This window comes from Folsomia candida, unplaced genomic scaffold (genome assembly GCF_002217175.1).
Source record: "Folsomia candida strain VU population unplaced genomic scaffold, ASM221717v1 Fcan01_Sc001, whole genome shotgun sequence".
Lineage (NCBI taxonomy): Eukaryota > Metazoa > Arthropoda > Collembola > Entomobryomorpha > Isotomidae > Folsomia > Folsomia candida.
Genome location: NW_019091193.1, coordinates 16,897,237 through 16,915,436, shown reverse-complemented (window position 1 = coordinate 16,915,436; position 18,200 = coordinate 16,897,237). Strand labels below are relative to the sequence as shown.

Genomic DNA, 18,200 nt, shown 5'->3' with positions numbered 1-18,200 from the left:
GGTGCTTTCCCTTCGCTCTGCCGCATGCTTTTCTCACGCAGCCACAAGTTTTGGAATTTAAAAGGACATACGCTCAACTGACGGAGTTGATGAGATTTAGTTTTTCAACTAGGAATGAAATCAATTAAGTATTCGCTCTGCCTCTGCGAGCACGGAAAAGGACTTATGTTTTTCTCTTTTTTCAATAAAACAGTAAAGAATTATGTAAACTTTTGTTCCAAGTGTTACAAAGTAACTTCTTGTGCTGCACTGCTTTTAGAAAGTTATGTTTGGTAGTTCTATGTGATACATTTTTACCATGTCTTTTATACCGCAAGGGGACCAGACCATGCGTAAATACCTACATACATACGTACAAAGGTATTTTGTTATATAATCGTATAAATAACACCTGTACAAAACTTGGACTATAAGCTTCCATGAATACTAATCTTGAGATCTGTGGTTGACATTTGGACATGCTTTTGTTTTTGAAGTACAGAACTAAATATTACGAAACATGTCCTATTTTTGGAAAGTAATTTAATGATGCATTACTTCGTTTCAAAATAGTAATTAAAGGGATGGATCAAGTTGCAAGAAAAGGCATGCCATATACTTGTACATATCTGGTGAAGATAGTATCATCTGTGGTATCATCAGTATTGTACAAAATTGTGCACACTTTCGCAGGAAAACCTCGAAACTCTACATGTAGCCATTTTCTCATTCAAGGCGGGTGGCTCAGTCGTCGTTTGATGGTAAAGATTTTGTTTATTTGTTCGGAACGGAGCTCGTGATAAAGAGAAAGTTGGAGTGAAAAGAGACGCTTTTTCCAGTTAGCTTGACAAGAAGCAACTTTGAGAAACTCAACCTGGGCACCAAAACCCCACTGTACTAACCATTACAGAGTTAAATCCGTTGTCGTGATGGTGAGAGCATGCGAGAACTTTGGAGTGCCAGAGAGAGAGTGCTAAACTTTAGAGGATAACAGTAACAGGGAGGGACAAAGAAAATTGTTACTTTGCAATAAATCTGGGTCGTCTGTTTCTTACCACACTCTTGCTGGAATAAATACATAACCTGCTTCACGATCCTCCCCGCTGATGACTGTTTATTAGTGAGCTAAAAAGGCCCACTTCCATTAATGTGTTATGATCGATTCCAGAGGTTAGTATACTGACTTTCATAATATGAATATGAATTTAACTCGCATTACAGACTAAGGTTTCATGAGTGTGACATGAAATTCGCATAAACGTGGACATGAAAGTAGTCTTGAGGTTTTACTTTGCATCATAAACCACTCGTCCTCGTGTACTTCATAAAATATGAAACACTCTCTTACGAACTAGGGCGGATTGGGTGATTCTCAGAATTCTCGAATCTTCTCATTTGAATATTGTATGCATACCTATGCTTTTTGTTTAAGGCAATCAGAACGAGTTGCAAGTTTAATTTTAAGCTCATTTACAGTGACTACCTATAATTATAACGTGCCAATTAGCTTACAATATGTGACCTGATGCTGCGATTTACTCATTTACACAAAGACTATTAATATGTGCTACATAATTAGCAGTTCATTCATCTCCTAAAATTAGCTTTAAATTTGTGAATATGTTCGATAATAGTAATAGATATACAAGAATTAAGGATAGCATCCTCTGCATGGGGAAATTGAGAAACGCGTCGATGAACTATTTACTGTTGACTGTGCATACAATTTACGTGATCTCTGGTCCCGAACGCGTCAACTAGCATACATAATTTGGTTTTAGATATGATGCACTTTAAACTTAACTGCATTATAGAAACATCTGAACCAAGGTTTATTGAATTATATGTACAATATTTTTATGAAATTTGTCATTTAGTATTAAAAATATGAATTAATCTCATCGAATAAGTATCGAGTATATAACGTAAAAACTTTTATAAATTCATTAATACTGTGTACGCCTGCTTAATATCGCTGTTGTCGAACGTCACCTGTAAAATATTTAAATTGGTATAAAATGTGATTCCACGGACTACTTGCTCACGTATTTTATACTACCTGGCGCAAACCCTGGGTTATAATGTCCATTAATTTGCCCTTGGTTATAATTTGGTGGCTGGTGAACAGGGGGTTGAGCTCCAGTCCTTGGAATGAACATGGTGTTATTTCTCCAGTCCCCATTTTCGCCCTTTCCTCCTCCAACGTTGTTATTTGGCTCCAACTCATCTCTATTGTTGGTCAACTGGGCACCAACGAGAAAGTTGTAGATCAAAACTCCCAAGATTGCCCCCAATGGCGGAGCAATAACTCCCACCAGCCACCACTCTTGTCGTTTACCCCTATTTTTTAAATTGTGTTTCTTATTGGATAATGCCATTCAATTATGCAAATTCGTTCAATTGCTCACTGAAAGTTTATATTTTGAAAACAGAGTTTGTTATCCCATCCCAATGTTTTTGCTGCTAGTCTCGGAGTGAAATCTCTTGCCGGATTCAACATTGTGCCCGTCACAACTGAATGCGACATTGCTAATGCAGCAACGGTCAGTGCCAATAAAAATGCCACCTACATACGAGATAATAAAATTGCAATTTGTAATCACGAATCGGAAATTAATCCATATTTATGTTGACAATGAATAGCAAATTAAACACTAGTTAATAATAAATACTTAATATGCATTGTTAATTACCAAATGCGGAGGAACTTTCATGTTGCCTTTGTCAATTACACTCATCACAGCCATTAGTAAAATTCCAGTTAAAATAATCTGAAAGTCATCATGGAAAACCATTGCGATCAGTGTCATAGTTCATGCAGGGTCTGGGTTTACATTTACCTCGGTCAAAACTCCGATTCCAAGTGAAGTTCCAGCACCGGCAGGACTGAATGATGCCATAATTTTGCCACCCGTATTCAAATCATATTCTGGAATAGATCCTGTCCATTCGGGAGCCAAGCCCTTCACATAATTCTCAATATGATCTGCACAAAAGTACTTAAAATGATTACAGCGTAGGTACAAGGGGTAAAGGCTTCTGTACAAATTGTTTAGTGGACTAACCTTCATAAAGAAGATATGCTAACAGTGATCCAAGATAGCCACCAAGCAATTGAACAAGTATATACAAGGGCACCTTGGCCCATTTTAAATGTCCAGCGACAGCAAGGCCAATGCTTACGGCTGGATTAATAAGATCAATCCTTAAATGATCAATCCAGTTTAATTAATGGGATAATACCTGGATTGATATGGGCTCCACTGACGCCACCGAAAATCAGCACGCAGACCTAATATACATAAATCGATTTCGGGCTGATTTAAATTAATTATCAGCCAGAATTAAATAATCTTATTTAATAGCCAAAAATCACACAAACCATCAACCCGAAGACAACGCCAAAAACGCCCACAGCATGTGAGTCAGGATGGATGAGTGCCCCCAACCCTGATCCAACAACAAAGAACTACGAAATATAGATTATTAAAGAAACATGATTAATTATGATAATTATGGCACTACATACTAAATCATTGTCACGCAAAATCTCAATCAATAGAATGTTTGATTGACTTGACAGTCCAAACAATTCAATGCTATCTTGTCTGTTTACATTGTAGTGGTGACACTGGTGACAGTGGTGTACTCACTCTCAGTTAGATTTACAGATACTCCAGTTAATGCATTTTATTCATTTCCCATATATTTTGCATATGCACACAGATTTGTGTGCATATGTATTGAGAGTAGCATGTGCAATGTGCATGCCAATCAATGTGTAGGTATCACTTTAAAATGAAACTGCTTGCCACGAGAGTGAAAATTTTTTAGTCTCGTGATGGTTTTAAATAAAAGACGTTCTGGATGCTTACCTATGTGTGATACTACAATTACATTAATTTATTATTTGAATATTTTACAGTCAAAATCAGATTTGATCAGAGTCATGACTATTGTGAGATCTACGTTTGTTATCAGTGTTGACCTAGTTCTGCATTTTCGGAACATTAAACACATTTTCCCAGAAATCAAACAAGAAAAAGCCAGCTAAAACCACCAGCTAACTCAATTATTGTAATTGTTAATATTGATATTAGGAGGAAATTGAGATTTGAGAATATAAGAATGCTTGTTTATTAATGCGTAGGTTAATTGGGTTATTTTATGCTATAGCTTTGTGCATGTCGCTGTAATATCTTACCAGGAGAAGTAAGGTTCCAAGAAACTCAGCAATAGCTTCCCGGACAAAGTCGGACTTAATGTGAGCATTCCTAACTGCCCAGTCGTAGGTTGGCGTACTCATTGCTAAAAGAAAATGAAAATAATGAATTTTAGTATTTCTATATTTCTATATATTCACCTTAAAAATTGATAAATAAAAATGAAGCAAGTGGATTTTAGAATTCTAAATATTTTAAATATGACGTCTTTCTTACTCGGCTGATGAGATTGATTGCCAAAGGTTCACAATCCACTCCGACGCGGTTGACAATCGTGACAAAAATGTGTGATCCAAGTGGTCATTAAAGTACAACTATTACAACTCTTATCTTTTGGGTATTACACATTAAGTGTCCATTTTGCTGTTGCTTGTACACTTGAGATAAGCATATCGTCAATCAAAATATGCGACATTTCTCATAAACCTCAAAATTACTATTGGATAACTGCATCGCATGCTTTTCGTTATCGTTGTCGTCGACTCATCAAACATTTCCCTTCAAACTGGCATATATTAATGAACTGAAATCACGCCTACAAGAAAGATTGTGGCGTGGACATGCAGATAATATATCACAACACGGTTTGATCAGTTTCATGGAGTAAAAAAATCTTTATTTGTTAATCAGTCAATTACAAGGTGGGTATTATGTACGAAAAACATTTTTTTATGTTGAAATGAATGTATAATTACTGAGGCGAATTTACGACATTGCTAGTCCCCGGCATGTACATATATATGTATGTATGCATGTATAATCTCCTCTGGAATGGCCTCTAATATGAGTGTTACATATATTGTGCTAATAAATGATGAATCAGAATCATGCAAGCAAATTACAAGTATACATTTGTCAGATTATGTTATGTCAATGAAATATCACGCATATTATTGTCAATTGAAGGAGAATCAATTAATTCATTCTCAGCAAAATAGCATTAATGGTATGCATACTCAAAAATGCACAGATTCGTGGAAATTGAATTATAATAAATCAGCCAATTTGATGGATTTGTTGATATGCATCAATTTGAAAAAGGTTATTTTCATAGTAAAATATGTATAGAAATATCCTTAGAAGCTCATATTCTCATATTCCCCCATATTTTCTAATGCAAAAGTATATTGAGGAATTTCACTATTTGGATCTATTTTTACAATGATCCAATTAATGGACAAAAATAATTACTCATTTTGTAAATGATGTAACATTTGATTTTAACAAAGTCGATTTTTATTTAGACCTTTATTAATTAAATGTAATAGGATCTCGACTCTATTTCACTCTTCATCCGCTGATTCAGGGTTGCAGATTCCATCGATGCCCGCTTTTACACAGATTGCGACATTAGTGATCCCACTGCATTCATTTGGTTTCTTTGCGTCATAAACAGTACTGTCTAATAAATAAGACAAACATATCATCAGCAAGTTTATACACGGCGTCACGGCGTCACAACTTACATGCGTTTGTATATTGTACACATATGCATATACCCAAGTTTTTATCTCTATACGTATGGGATTTCTTACTTTTATTCGTTTCGAAGCAGTCGTAAAATACTTTCTTGATATCTTTTCGAACTAGCTCAGGAATATGGTCAAACATTTCTTTGTAGTTGTCAAGCCCAGCTTTGTTGAGCATTCCCGTTTTGGTGTTCACCTTCAAAGAAACAATTTTTACAGAAATCCAGCAAATGTTTTTTTTTATTTAAATGCTTCATACCAATTTGTCCTCTATAAAAACACATTGCGCTGTACAAAGTAAAGCTGGGACCATCTCGGCGGTTTCGCCTCGTTTTTTATACCCATCGTAAACGGTTTTGTTGCAGCGCTTGTATTGCTCTTTCATTTTGGGATAACCCGTGACATTTACTCCTTTGCACGGCACAGTTTCACCATTGAAACTGAAACTGAAGGACAGCTCAGTTATTGCCAGAACCACTGCGGAAATATAAATTATCCCAGAAATAATCTTTGCTCTCTGCATTCTGAAAAACTGTTGTGTCGTAATTGTTACATAAAAAAATTGAAATTAAACTCACAATCAATTTCGTAGGGACCTCATATTTATAGAGTTTTTCAAAAATAGATTCATGATCTTTTGAATGTGCACGATATTGATTATGCACAGATATAAAGCTACATTTTGTATTGAGTCAACCATATGCAAATGTACATGAAATATTTCGTTTCAATAGTTTTGAAAATAAAAATAAAATATGGATAGTATAACCATTCATCAAATATGATCCATGACATGCAGTCATATAAATAAATTAGTTGTAAAGAACTATTCACTTTTGGGTGTGGGTGTGTGTGGATGGACACCTTTTGTCAAATTTGACACGATAATGTTAACTCTAGTGACCGAAAGAATTCCCAAGCTGTAGCGGGTTCAATGTTATCCACGACTGGACATTTCGGAGGCCAATTATTCCATACCATCAGAATTTGAAGTGTATAAACCGTAAAATTGGAATGCTTTAAATTATCACAACTTTCTCAGTTATCGAGTCTACTTGACTCTGAATTGCAACTCTTTCTTTATTTGCATAAGTCTCATAAACGCAGTCACGAACATATTATGTCATGTCTGCTCAAAAACAAGGCGGCTGGCGTATCATTATAAACGCAAACTAATTGTTCGCATTAACCGTATCTCAATAAAATGTCGATTAGCCAAATCTAAAAAGTACGACAATGGAGGATGCACTCTTGCATGAGAATGAAGTCCAATTTATTTAGCTGTCTATCATAAGTCAAAGCAAAAAATACGATGAGTTCATATCACACGATAGCATTTGTTGTTGTCTCACACTCAACGCTGACGATATGGTGGATTTCAATCAAATATCGATTATGCACATACGCACATAATTACGATTCCCATCCATTGCAGAATTGATACTTTGTTACTAATATTCTACAAATCCAAAATTATTATTTTGAATAATACATACGATAATATTTAATGTCAGTATAAGTTTAAAAAAATATTGCTTTAGGAATTCTTATGCATACACATTTTTCACCAAAAGCGTTGGTAGTTGTGAATCATCAGGTCCTCGTCATTGTTGATATCAGAATATATTTCTATGCACGTACTGCTGACTGCGACACACTCAACGTGACATTGATTGTGGATAGATAAACCTGGTGAATTGTAAGTAATTGCGTTATACAATTAATGGAAGAAGCTGGGGATTCACGCTACTGCATTTTCATGCAACTCTGATGCACTTCAAATTTCACATGAGATGTCAATATGTATTGTTTCTCAAAAGTATTCATGTGATTGTGATCTTTATAACTTATGCATATTGAGTCAAAACGGCACTGATTAGTTTGGTATCACGTAATGCAACGGTCGTATGTCTAACTTCATATACCTTTTCTAGAAAGAAAATCTAAAATAAATGCCGAATTTCAGATTTTATGAAAATTTCTAAAATTATGTGCTTTTAACACAACTGGATCATTGGATCATTGGATCAGGCCAATTTATGAATCACTCTTCATACATATGCATATACCGATTATCGAGCATAATGACTCATTAACTTTAGCTCTTTGGTCTCCCAAATGGACATACATAATATGAGACTTTGCTTATTGGGCTGCAATACCATTCAAATGGTACAAAAACAGTCTATTTACCAAAAGTGCGAAAAATTTTTACATTTTGATTATTCTGAGAGGTGTACAATTTTACTTTATTGATTTTAAGTAGGGCAGACCAAATTTTTAACAAATCCTGATATTTGGGTGGACAAATTTTAGTAATTACGTACACCAGAAGCAACAGCAAAATTTATTACACACATTTTGAAAACATATTATACCGGAAGTTGAGAAGTCTGTCTCGACTTGCTAGGAAATGAAGGTATCTTTTGCAAATCAAAAGAAGATGCACCAAGGTTTCCAAATCTCAATTCAACGGATGTTATATCATTCGTAATATTTGTGAGAACATCATCATGCACACGTCTTAAATAAATGATTTCCGTTTAAAATTGAAAGTCACTCTAAATCAGTTTTACAACGCTCAGATAACCAAAAAACATTTTGATGACATTGTTGGCAACACTGCCTACACACCAACAAACGAAACAGGTTTTTTAATTGTCACATTTACATAAAATATCGAATTTTATCCGCTGCTCGCTCATGTAATGAAAGGAACTGTAAGTGGGATATGCTATACATAACTATTCGAAGAGTTTTGTAATTTGAAACTGTTGCTATTTCCTATCCGGCAAATGTAGGTATATCATTGTTGTTATGTCCTCTCTCATACTACGAGACGATTGCTTGCAGCTAATAAAATATAGCCAATCAGCACCCCTACGCTATAAATATAAATTACATTCATATGTGCACATATGTACGTACATGGTATATATTTATGGATTTCCGTATTTTGTAAATGTTGTATCCTAAAATATTTCAAAGATTGACCGATGCAAAAATAAGAATTTGGCGAAACTCTAATAAAAATCGAGACACGATTTTTCTACTTCCTTTTCTTCAAATAGTAACTAACATTTGCATATCTGACTGTGTTATGAATACTTTGAATAAGCATTTATAATATTTGACTTGTGAGAAAAAGTATATTTTTGACCCATTTTACTTGCAATCGTTACGATGCATGTAGTTTTATAATTGTACAATAAAATGTCTTATTATTAGACTTATTTGATGAGTGTTTATCAATTCTAAATACGTTCATATAATATAATCCATTGGTGATTGGACAAATTTGTTTTCCTGTCACACGTTATCCGTCCGTCCGTCAGAAGACAACGTGACTTCAGTACTTGTAAATTACGCACATTTACTTTAAATCCATAGACATATTACTTGTGTACATATATAAATATGTAGACATACATAAATACGTGTTATATGAATGTTGTACAATCCAGTTAGTTTAATATTAGTCTCAATTACAAGACCACCATATTTAAATGAATTACATTCAATCAAAGAGGTATTACACATATTAGTAAAAAGAATGTCAACTTTTCATGGACATCAATTGTATCATTACGATCTATCATTATTATAAATTGGACATTGTTTTGGACATTTTAAGCCGCTGTGAAAAATGTACTCACATACACGCATGATGATGTTTTACTCATTGTTAAGTCACCTCGTTCTTGTATGTAAGCACAAAACCAACCAGAAAAACGCGCTTGAAATACATAATCCCACAGTTTTTTTTAGTCTAAAACCAAAATCATTTGTAATGCATAATATATTTTAGTCAGCTGCCTTCAATTTATGTAAATCATGACAACTACTACACCACCATGCACTTCGATACTCAACTAGTTTCCCATGTTCTCAATTAATTCTTATCAGTCACCAGTACCTAAATATTACCTGCTTAGCATAGGTGGTGGATGTTTATACAAAAGATTTTTCAGATGAACAATGTTTTATCCGACCTTACGAACAGCCACTTTTGATAAGCTTTTTAATAATAGTGCATACGTATGCATTCATTTAGCAATTTTATGATTGACATGAGTAAGTTGCACACAATTTAAGCTGCCACAAGTGCTTCTCACAACAGGTGGATTCAATCAAAACTGTTATTACCATAATTGATATATTACGAATATAACACTGCCCATCAAATTTAAACATCTTGGACCATTGTTGTGTTGTCATCAATCATGTATCCCTTTGCTCAATATCCGGTAGTTTAAGTAATTAATTAAACTTACTTTGATACACCGTATATCTGCAAAAAATATGATTTATTTATCTTTAGCAGTAAAACTGTCAGACTTTTAAATACTTCAGTTACTTAAAATATAATGAATTTGCGCTTAAAAGGTTTATTCTGAATTAACTCTTAATTTAGTTCGTAAGCTAAATACAGTAAATCATACATTTACATCGGAACAAACCTAAACCCACTCTGGAGAAGCTCACGACAAATGTTGCTGAATTAGTGTTTATGGTCTCAAATCGTTTCAATATATGAGACGAGATTGCCTGTTGTGTAAACAAGTCAATATTCCTATACTTTTTTTATTTTCCCGTTTATAATCATAATTGCTCCACACTTATTGTAAAAATAAACTTCTAGCTGCTTTGGCATTTGCAGCAAAAAGTTGAGAATTTTAAGAAAATAAAAGATGGTCGGATTGCATGAGCTATTACGCAAAATTAAATCACTGTATGATTTCGATCGATGAGTAATTTTAAAATGCATATATCCATAATGTAGTTGTTTACAGCAGTAGATAAATAATGATCGAATAATGTTTGCGTATGTATTTAAAGCTATAAAAAGTCTCAAGAGTTCTGATTTATATCAACGACATTTACTCGCACTATTCAATTCAAAATCCATACATTAGCTGATCATTAATTGTCTTGAGTATCAGGAGTCAAGTTGCACTTTCTGTTTAATTTTTACAAGTCGTCCACCTTTCAGGTACATGTACATACATGTCAGGACATACATGTCAAGACAGAATGGAATTAGTCGACGACGCTTGTTTGTAAGTATGCATGTGACTTTTAAAGGTAAAGCTAGTTAATCCAACGTACCTTTCAAATGTTGAGGAATCTTATGTATTCCTGAGTTGATGCAACGAAAGGTATAAAAGTCTTCTGGGAACTTTATCAAATGGCTATTCGTTTAAAGTCACGAGAGAAGAAGGACGATGATAAGTTCTGCATAATATAAATCTAGCACTGCAGTAAGCGTTTTAAAGTGTAACATGTGAATCCGTGATTGAGACTTTGCATAATATATTAAAAACAAAATTACTTGTTTCTGTGATCAGTGAAATAAGTTCAATTTGAACAATAAATGTGGGTTTAGGAGTTACCCCAAAAAGTATTACAGGAAAGTGGTTTCATGTGACATTCAACATGAAAAATTTGGTAAGCTGGAAAAATAGATGATATACGAATGCAAGTTTTACACTCTTGTGAACTAACATATTGTGATGATCATATAATATTTTCAGATTATTTTCACTACATTGTGTGGATTTGCTGTTGGAGAAGCTCCACTGACCGGTGGTTTCCCTGGTCAGTTTCAGCTTGCATACAAAGATTTCCTTCATTTTGATTATTCGCAAGGTTTGCTTATTTGCATGAGTCATCATTATCATCTTTTCACGGACAGGTTACCCGAACCGTTCACCAATACCAACCTCATATCAAGGTGGAGGATCATACATTCCAGCAAATACTGGCGGAGGCTCAAGCGGTGGTTATCAAGGAGGGAATTCTGCTGGGTACAGCGGTAACAGCGGGGGATATTCCAGTGGAACTCCTTCATACGGAACTCCAGGCTCTGGAACATCTGGATCAGGTTTGGCAGGTCAATTGGTAACTCCAGACTTGCTAAATCGAATTCGTTCTATTTTGGAAAATGTAGGAAATACGGGAACTTCTTCATATGGAGCACCAGGAGGTTGGTTTCATTCATTAATATAGTTCATTCGTATATATTTAATACATCTGAATGCATGAATTCGTTTAGTAAGAAGATGATACACAATTCTTTACAGGCTCTGTGAGACCAGGATTTGGACGTAATGGCGCCTTGAATAACCAGTATGGCCCTCCGTCACCCGGATACTCAATCGGAGGAGGTTCGCCAAGTCAATCATATGGATCCCTAGGAGGAAATGCAGGGCCCGGATATGGTGCTCCAAGCGGTGGTAGTGGACCAAGTAGTGGGTACGGAGCACCAGGAGGAAGCAGTGGGCCAAGTGGGTCGTATGGTGCCCCCGGAGGAAGTGGACCAAGTGGGTCGTATGGTGCCCCCGGAGGAAGTATACCAAGTGGGTCGTATGGTGCGCCTGGCGGAGGAAGTGGACCATCTAGCGGCGGGTATGGTGCCCCCGGGGGAAGCAGTGGACCATCTAGCGGCGGGTACGGAGCGCCAGGAGGCGGTGGACCAAGTGGGTCATATGGTGCCCCCGGAGGAAGCAGTGGACCAAGTGGGTCGTATGGTGCCCCCGGAGGAAGCAGTGGACCATCTAGCGGCGGGTACGGAGCGCCAGGAGGCGGTGGACCAAGTGGGTCATATGGTGCCCCCGGAGGAAGCAGTGGACCAAGTGGGTCATATGGTGCCCCCGGAGGAAGCAGTGGACCAAGTGGGTCGTATGGTGCCCCCGGGGGAAGCAGTGGACCATCTAGCGGCGGGTACGGAGCGCCAGGAGGCGGTGGACCAACTGGGTCGTACGGTGCCCCCGGAGGAAGTAGTGGACCAAGTGGGTCGTATGGTGCGCCTGGCGGAGGAAGTGGACTATCTAGCGGAGGGTACGGTGCCCCCGGGGGAAACAGTGGACCAAGTGGGTCGTACGGTGCTCCCGGAGGAAATAGTGGACCATCCAGCGGCGGGTACGGAGCGCCAGGAAGCGGTAGTGGACCAAACAGTGGCTACGGAACCCCGGGCCGTAGCGGTCCTTCAAGCGGCTACTCCTCCGGTGGGAATACTGGACCTTCTAGCGGAGGATATGGTGTGCCAAGTGGGCCAAGTAGTGGATATGGTGCGCCAGGAGGAGGCAGTGGGTCAAGTGGGTCGTATGGAGCGCCTGGTGGAAACAGAGCCCCATCAAGCGGCGGATATGGTGTACCAAGCGGCGGTAGTGGATCAGGGAGTGGGTACGGAGCGCCAGGGGGTAGCGGTCCGTCAAGCGGCACTAATGGGCCAAGTGGGGGGTACGGTGCGCCAGGATCAAGCAGTGGGCCAGGGTCGTATGGTGCGCCAGGAGGAAGCAGTAGCCCATCTAGCGGCGGGTACGGATCACCTGGAGGCGGTGGATCAAGCGGTTCATATGGTGCCCCCGGAGGAAGCAGTGGCCTAGGGTCGTACGGTGCTCTCGGAGGTAGCAGTGGACCAAGTGGATCTTACGGGGCGCCAGGTGGAAACAGAGCCCCATCAAGTGGTGGATATGGTGCGCCAGGCGGCGGTAGTGGACCAGGCAGTGGGTACGGAGCGCCAGGGGGTAGCGGTCCGTCAAGCGGCACTCCAAGTGGCGGGTATAGTGCGCCTGGTGGCGGTGGTGGACCAAGTGGGTCGTATGGTGCGCCTGGCGGAGGAAGTGGACCATCTAGCGGCGGGTATGGTACCCCCGGGGGAAGCAGTGGACCATCTAGCGGCGGTTACGGAGCGCCAGGAGGCGGTGGACCAACTGGGTCGTACGGTGCCCCCGGAGGAAGTAGTGGACCAAGTGGGTCGTATGGTGCGCCCGGCGGTGGTGTTGGACCAAGTAACGGATACGGAACGCCAAGCGGCAGTGGTCCTTCTAGCAGCTACTCTCCAGGCGGGAATACTGGTCCTTCAAACGGCGGGTATGGAGCACCGGGTGGCGGTGGGTCAAGTGGGTCGTATGGTGTCCCCGGAGGAAGCAGCGGGCCGAGTGGGTCGTACGGTGCCCCAAGCGGTGGTGTTGGACCAAGTAACGGATACGGAACGCCAAGCGGCAGTGGTCCTTCTAGCAGCTACTCTCCAGGCGGGAATACTGGTCCTTCAAACGGTGGGTATGGTGCGCCAGGAGGCGGTAGTGGACCAAGTAGCGGGTACGGAGCGCCTGTGGGTGGACCTTCTGGCGGTGGATACGGAGGAGCGGCGTTTGGTAGTACTGGTGGGTATCAAACAGGATCTAGTCAAACTGGTGCTGGGAGTTCAGGAATTTCTATCGACGACATTAGGCCAGCATCACTTATAGCAAATTTTCAAGCTCCCGTTGGAAGCAGACCACAATACGGTCCACCTAATTTTGTATCAGGTCAGCCTAGTGGGAGATATAACAGGGAAGCTGTCAAGTCTTCTGAAAAATTAGAATCACTCTCAAAATCTCATTTTCAAGGAAGAACAATAAAAATAGTAAATGATCATTAGATTTTATTTTATGCAATTCGGGGATTAACTGTATATCACCCAAATTTATGTATTTTTTGTCAACTACCAATTTCAGATTTCAAATATGATACACATACTTATTTAGATGATTGACTGACAACATGCATAATTATTATATTAATGATTATATAGTTTGATTAATAAGGCTTACTTTTATTGTATACTATTATTTTGATGCACCTCGATATAAATGTAAGGTGTTTGATGCGGACTAGGAATTTTTACAAAATAATAATCAATTGTTTTACATTTGTCCTACTTCGCACACCATCGTTATGTCATGCATAGGAATATTATTCTCACCAATCAAATTCCAGATTAGAAAATTCTCATGGCATACATAACGCTCGTATTGTACAAATACATGCACTTTTTCAAGTGATATGATAGATAAAAATTATGTGTTAATATGTGTACCTTAATTAATGTATTTTTATGTGTATTTGGAATAAACATTTATCAGAATCCATATGTAAGTACATTGTAATAATCCAACCTCTTAAAGATGCAAATAGATAAGACCCATTTAGCGTTTTGCGAGGTCTGTCTGCTTGGTGAGAAACTTTTTGACATGATTTAATCAAGTATCGGCCAAGCTTTTTATAGTCGCTTTCTAAACTAAATCATCGCATAATATTGTCTAAAGTTGAGTGAAGCCAGTCGATTAAACATGACACAAGAAAATGATAACACTAAACAGGACTTAAGTTATTAAACTTGCCCCATAATTCCCCTATATTACGAACCGGCCTATTACCTATTATTGCCTTTGCTTTAAAAGGTGCTTCATAAGATTTAGATCGCTTCCCAGCGTGTTTGCTTGTGACCCAAGGCACATTTCCAACTGTGATTTTGGCAATTTTCGGTCACACTCATTCTCATGAAACACGTGAACTAGATGAGGATCTGGTCCACGAAATATTGTTAGATTAGTGTGTTGTAAAAACCTGTCAAACAATGCAACATCTTCTTTTCCCCATCCACTAATTTTGGTATCAAATCCACCAGCTTTTCGGAAGTCAGATTTATAAAATGACCCAATTCCATAGCCAAATTCTCTCCAGTACCCGAGATCAGAATTTATTTGACACTCGAGGTTTTGGCTAAAATTACTGTCGCCATTAATATGTTTGCAAGCCCCTTTGTCATCTTTCGTCGGGTCGCTATAAAACTTTGGGTTGTACTGGCTAAATACTATCGGAAAATACGCTTGACGTCCCTGTTTCGTGTTTAAATTGACTCTTCTTAACACATCTGCACTGAAAGTCAAGTCAACGTCTATTAAAAATAGAAGATCTTCATCGTTACATTGAGATATACCCGTTTCTAATGCTTGGCCCCTGGCAAACTCTGTGTCTAGCTGAACCATTTGAATTTTACACTGCGTCTCTTCGGGATCATTTCCCCACGACAATAAATCCCTTTTTCTTTGAACCAGGTGTAAAAACTTGTCTTTCTCGTCGTCAGTGCCGAATAACACTACCACTAAACTAAGATCGAATAGAGTTGGCGAAACATGTTGAGAGGTGTTATCCAACTGATACAACTCCATACAAGTGAAATGGAAGTTATCCAAGAATCGCTTGAATGTTGAGTACCTTCCTGCCAACGGGACGATCATTACAATTTTAGTCTTTACAGTATTAACAACTACTATGGATTGATCTTCGACGGAAGAAATTGGTTCAACTAAACTTATTTGTAATGGGCTAAATGGTCTCTGAATATAAACGTGGCGACGAACAGGAATAGTAATTTTTCGACCTCTGTACTTTCTATAAGTCATGAGCAAATCAAGAATGTAGTCTGATCCATGTACAGGATTCACTCTTCGATATCCATACAAGATTTCCTTGAAATCTACAATTCTACCTCTAGCCCGAGAGTAGCCGTTTATTATGTCCATCACCTACAATTTGACACTCAATCAGTGAATCAGATTAATGGGTAATTTTATCGTTTATGCACCTCTCTGACAATATCCTCCAAGGCCTCCTTCCCATCGCTCTTGAGCTTTAGTTTTGGACTTATTGTTCCAGCAGAAAATATTCCTTTGCCAATAAAATCCCAGTCAATTATGTCGTTTAGCTTGGTTGGGGAAAACTTTGTTAGGCTGGGAGAAAATCCTATTTTCATATAATAGATAAAATCCAATTACACCATTGATTGCATACGCAATATATTGGTTTAGTGGTCTTTATGTACATATATACATACGTAAGTATGGTAGTATAAATTAAGTAAGGTACCTGTTGTTCTTCCGATGAAATCTTCAGTGGAATGCCCATCATCAAAAATAGCAAGATTATTTCGATTAAACTGACCTCGCTGTTTGTTGTACTTCAAAGATTTATTTAGCGGTAGAAACTGTGACATGTAATTGATGTCTCGTTGGATTAAAATTTTTTCGTAGAGCATGTCTTGAATTTTTAGCCCCTATAACACATTCATAATCTTATCGGCAACTTTTCACGAAACAATTATAAATCTAACGATAAGTATACAATGTGTGTGCATGAACCTCAAAGTACACGTGAAGACGGTAAAGATGCTTGAAATCCTTTATAGGATGCAAAGTAATAGCTTTGTTCACCTCTCTGCGTTTTAATTTTCCAGTGAAAGCCAAATCTCCACTAGAATTATGATGAAAGATTGTTTGCATCTGAAAATTGTTTGACGTTCGTCGTTTAAATTGCTTAAAAAGGTTTAGAAATTATTGATAGCGAGTTAAATTTGAAAGTGAGATGCTGATAACCTCGTAAGCCCACAAGCAGGAAATTTTGGCAAATCGCTTTACACATCGTCCCACTTCAACATCCTCATGGGTTGAGTACATATCTTTTAGACATTGTTGGGCGTGAGGAGCAACTTTATTCAAAGTTTGGAAGGACAAAATTATTCCCGGACCCCCTGAATGTGAAAATTTTTAAAATTAAGAATTGCGGAATTAACAAAAAAAAACAAGATTACATATTTAACTATGTAAGCGTGAACATAATGGCTCCTCACCCATGCAGAAATTTTCATTGTGTGCCAAGTTTAGGGTCCCCTTATCAACCTGATTGCCTTGACCAGCGGTACCAATAAAGTAGATGTGCCGGCTGTCAATTTGTCGAAGAAACTCGGCCAGCTTATTACCACGCACATATACATCGTCATCAGCTCGCATGAACCATTCATACTTGTCTCCATAATTTTCATACATGTATCTGAAAATTAGACATGTTTTTTTTAAATTTTCTTTATGGTAATTATGCCAGTCAGTAAAAAAAGAAAATACTGTAGGTTTTTAGGTTAAGTAAGATGGACTTGGAAAGAATTGACAAACTTGAGCATCATGAATGATTTTTTCTGCGGAGGGTAGGAATCATCTACTCCGGGGAGGAGGACCAATGGGAAGGACTCGTTAAATGACTTTCTCCTTTCTTCGCTGTACGCATTGCCTCCAGTGAAGAAAACCACTTTCCCCGGAATGGTTTTACCCCAGGTTTCCCACACGGCCCTCGCCCTCGTGGCAAGAAATACGCTAGCAGTCATTACACCCACAAACAGCAATTGTCTCGGTTTATCATCTCGTTGAACACTCGCAGTAATTGGGGAGGAGCTGGATCTGTCATCGCCACTACTGTCACCAAACGACGTGTTCCATTGATTGGACGCGAGATTGACAATTTGGTCTGGGAACTTTACTACTGCGCTCGATATTGAGGAGGATGTAGAAGGAGCCAAATTTGTTTGACGACACAAACTCGATTTATTAGATAATAGTCGTATTCCATACGAAATTACAAGTCCAATGATTAGGCCGACAAAGAATAGGAAGATTAACACTGTTTTTTTCCTTGATCTGAGCCCCATTTTCTAAAACTAAAAATGAGCTAATGACCTATGTGATCAGTCACACGGGGAATGACCTTGAAAAGTACACCACACTAAATCCTCAATCAAGTGAAGATTGGGTAACTTCCAGTCCTTTTGCATGTGAAGCTTAAAACTTTCGTCGGACACTTTGTTCATGCATGCAAACGGAATCTGTGCTCTCAGCAGTGTGGATGTGGAATTCTTGGAAAGCCGTAATCACGC

At 38.4% G+C, this 18,200-nt stretch overlaps 4 protein-coding genes across 7 annotated transcripts; 1 reads left to right on the top strand and 3 right to left on the bottom strand.

Annotated features, from left to right (window-relative positions):
* Nucleotides 1-1,783: 1,783 nt before the first annotated feature.
* LOC110858406 (probable glycerol uptake facilitator protein) lies at nucleotides 1,784-4,570 on the bottom strand. Its single transcript, XM_022107182.2, has 10 exons — nucleotides 4,419-4,570; nucleotides 4,184-4,287; nucleotides 3,362-3,448; nucleotides 3,223-3,271; nucleotides 3,045-3,164; nucleotides 2,820-2,965; nucleotides 2,673-2,750; nucleotides 2,388-2,545; nucleotides 2,039-2,319; nucleotides 1,784-1,971 (listed from the first exon to the last, which is right to left on the bottom strand). The coding sequence occupies exons 2-10, from the start codon at nucleotides 4,283-4,285 to the stop codon at nucleotides 1,946-1,948; spliced, it is 1,047 nt and encodes a 348-aa protein (XP_021962874.1). The 5' UTR covers nucleotides 4,286-4,287; nucleotides 4,419-4,570; the 3' UTR covers nucleotides 1,784-1,945.
* An 840-nt stretch (nucleotides 4,571-5,410) lies between these two features.
* On the bottom strand, nucleotides 5,411-6,706 carry LOC110863276. 3 transcript variants are annotated; one of them, XM_022112537.2, is made up of 4 exons: nucleotides 6,506-6,706; nucleotides 5,931-6,148; nucleotides 5,738-5,867; nucleotides 5,411-5,604 (listed from the first exon to the last, which is right to left on the bottom strand). In XM_022112537.2, coding segments are annotated over exons 1-4 (468 nt in total). In that variant the 5' UTR covers nucleotides 6,507-6,706; the 3' UTR covers nucleotides 5,411-5,485. The 3 variants fall into 3 exon arrangements, with proteins under 3 accessions (XP_021968229.1, XP_021968230.1, XP_021968228.1); XM_022112538.2 differs by having other exon boundaries at nucleotides 6,250-6,693; XM_022112536.1 differs by lacking the exon at nucleotides 6,506-6,706 and having other exon boundaries at nucleotides 5,931-6,243.
* Nucleotides 6,707-10,858: 4,152 nt separating this feature from the next.
* Nucleotides 10,859-14,382, top strand: LOC110850619 (pro-resilin). Of its 2 annotated transcripts, XM_022098085.2 has the most exons (5): nucleotides 10,859-11,119; nucleotides 11,206-11,269; nucleotides 11,367-11,555; nucleotides 11,622-11,657; nucleotides 11,755-14,382. In XM_022098085.2, exons 1-5 carry the CDS (start codon nucleotides 11,108-11,110, stop codon nucleotides 14,094-14,096), a joined length of 2,643 nt encoding a protein of 880 aa, XP_021953777.1. In that variant the 5' UTR covers nucleotides 10,859-11,107; the 3' UTR covers nucleotides 14,097-14,382. The 2 variants fall into 2 exon arrangements, with proteins under 2 accessions (XP_021953777.1, XP_021953768.1); XM_022098076.2 differs by having other exon boundaries at nucleotides 11,367-11,657.
* Nucleotides 14,360-18,176, bottom strand: LOC110850630 (chondroitin sulfate synthase 1). The gene is made up of 7 exons (XM_035846174.1): nucleotides 17,446-18,176; nucleotides 17,127-17,326; nucleotides 16,873-17,027; nucleotides 16,639-16,779; nucleotides 16,367-16,553; nucleotides 16,086-16,243; nucleotides 14,360-16,026 (listed from the first exon to the last, which is right to left on the bottom strand). Exons 1-7 carry the CDS (start codon nucleotides 17,973-17,975, stop codon nucleotides 14,878-14,880), a joined length of 2,520 nt encoding a protein of 839 aa, XP_035702067.1. The 5' UTR covers nucleotides 17,976-18,176; the 3' UTR covers nucleotides 14,360-14,877.
* Between the last annotated feature and the right edge of the window lie 24 nt (nucleotides 18,177-18,200).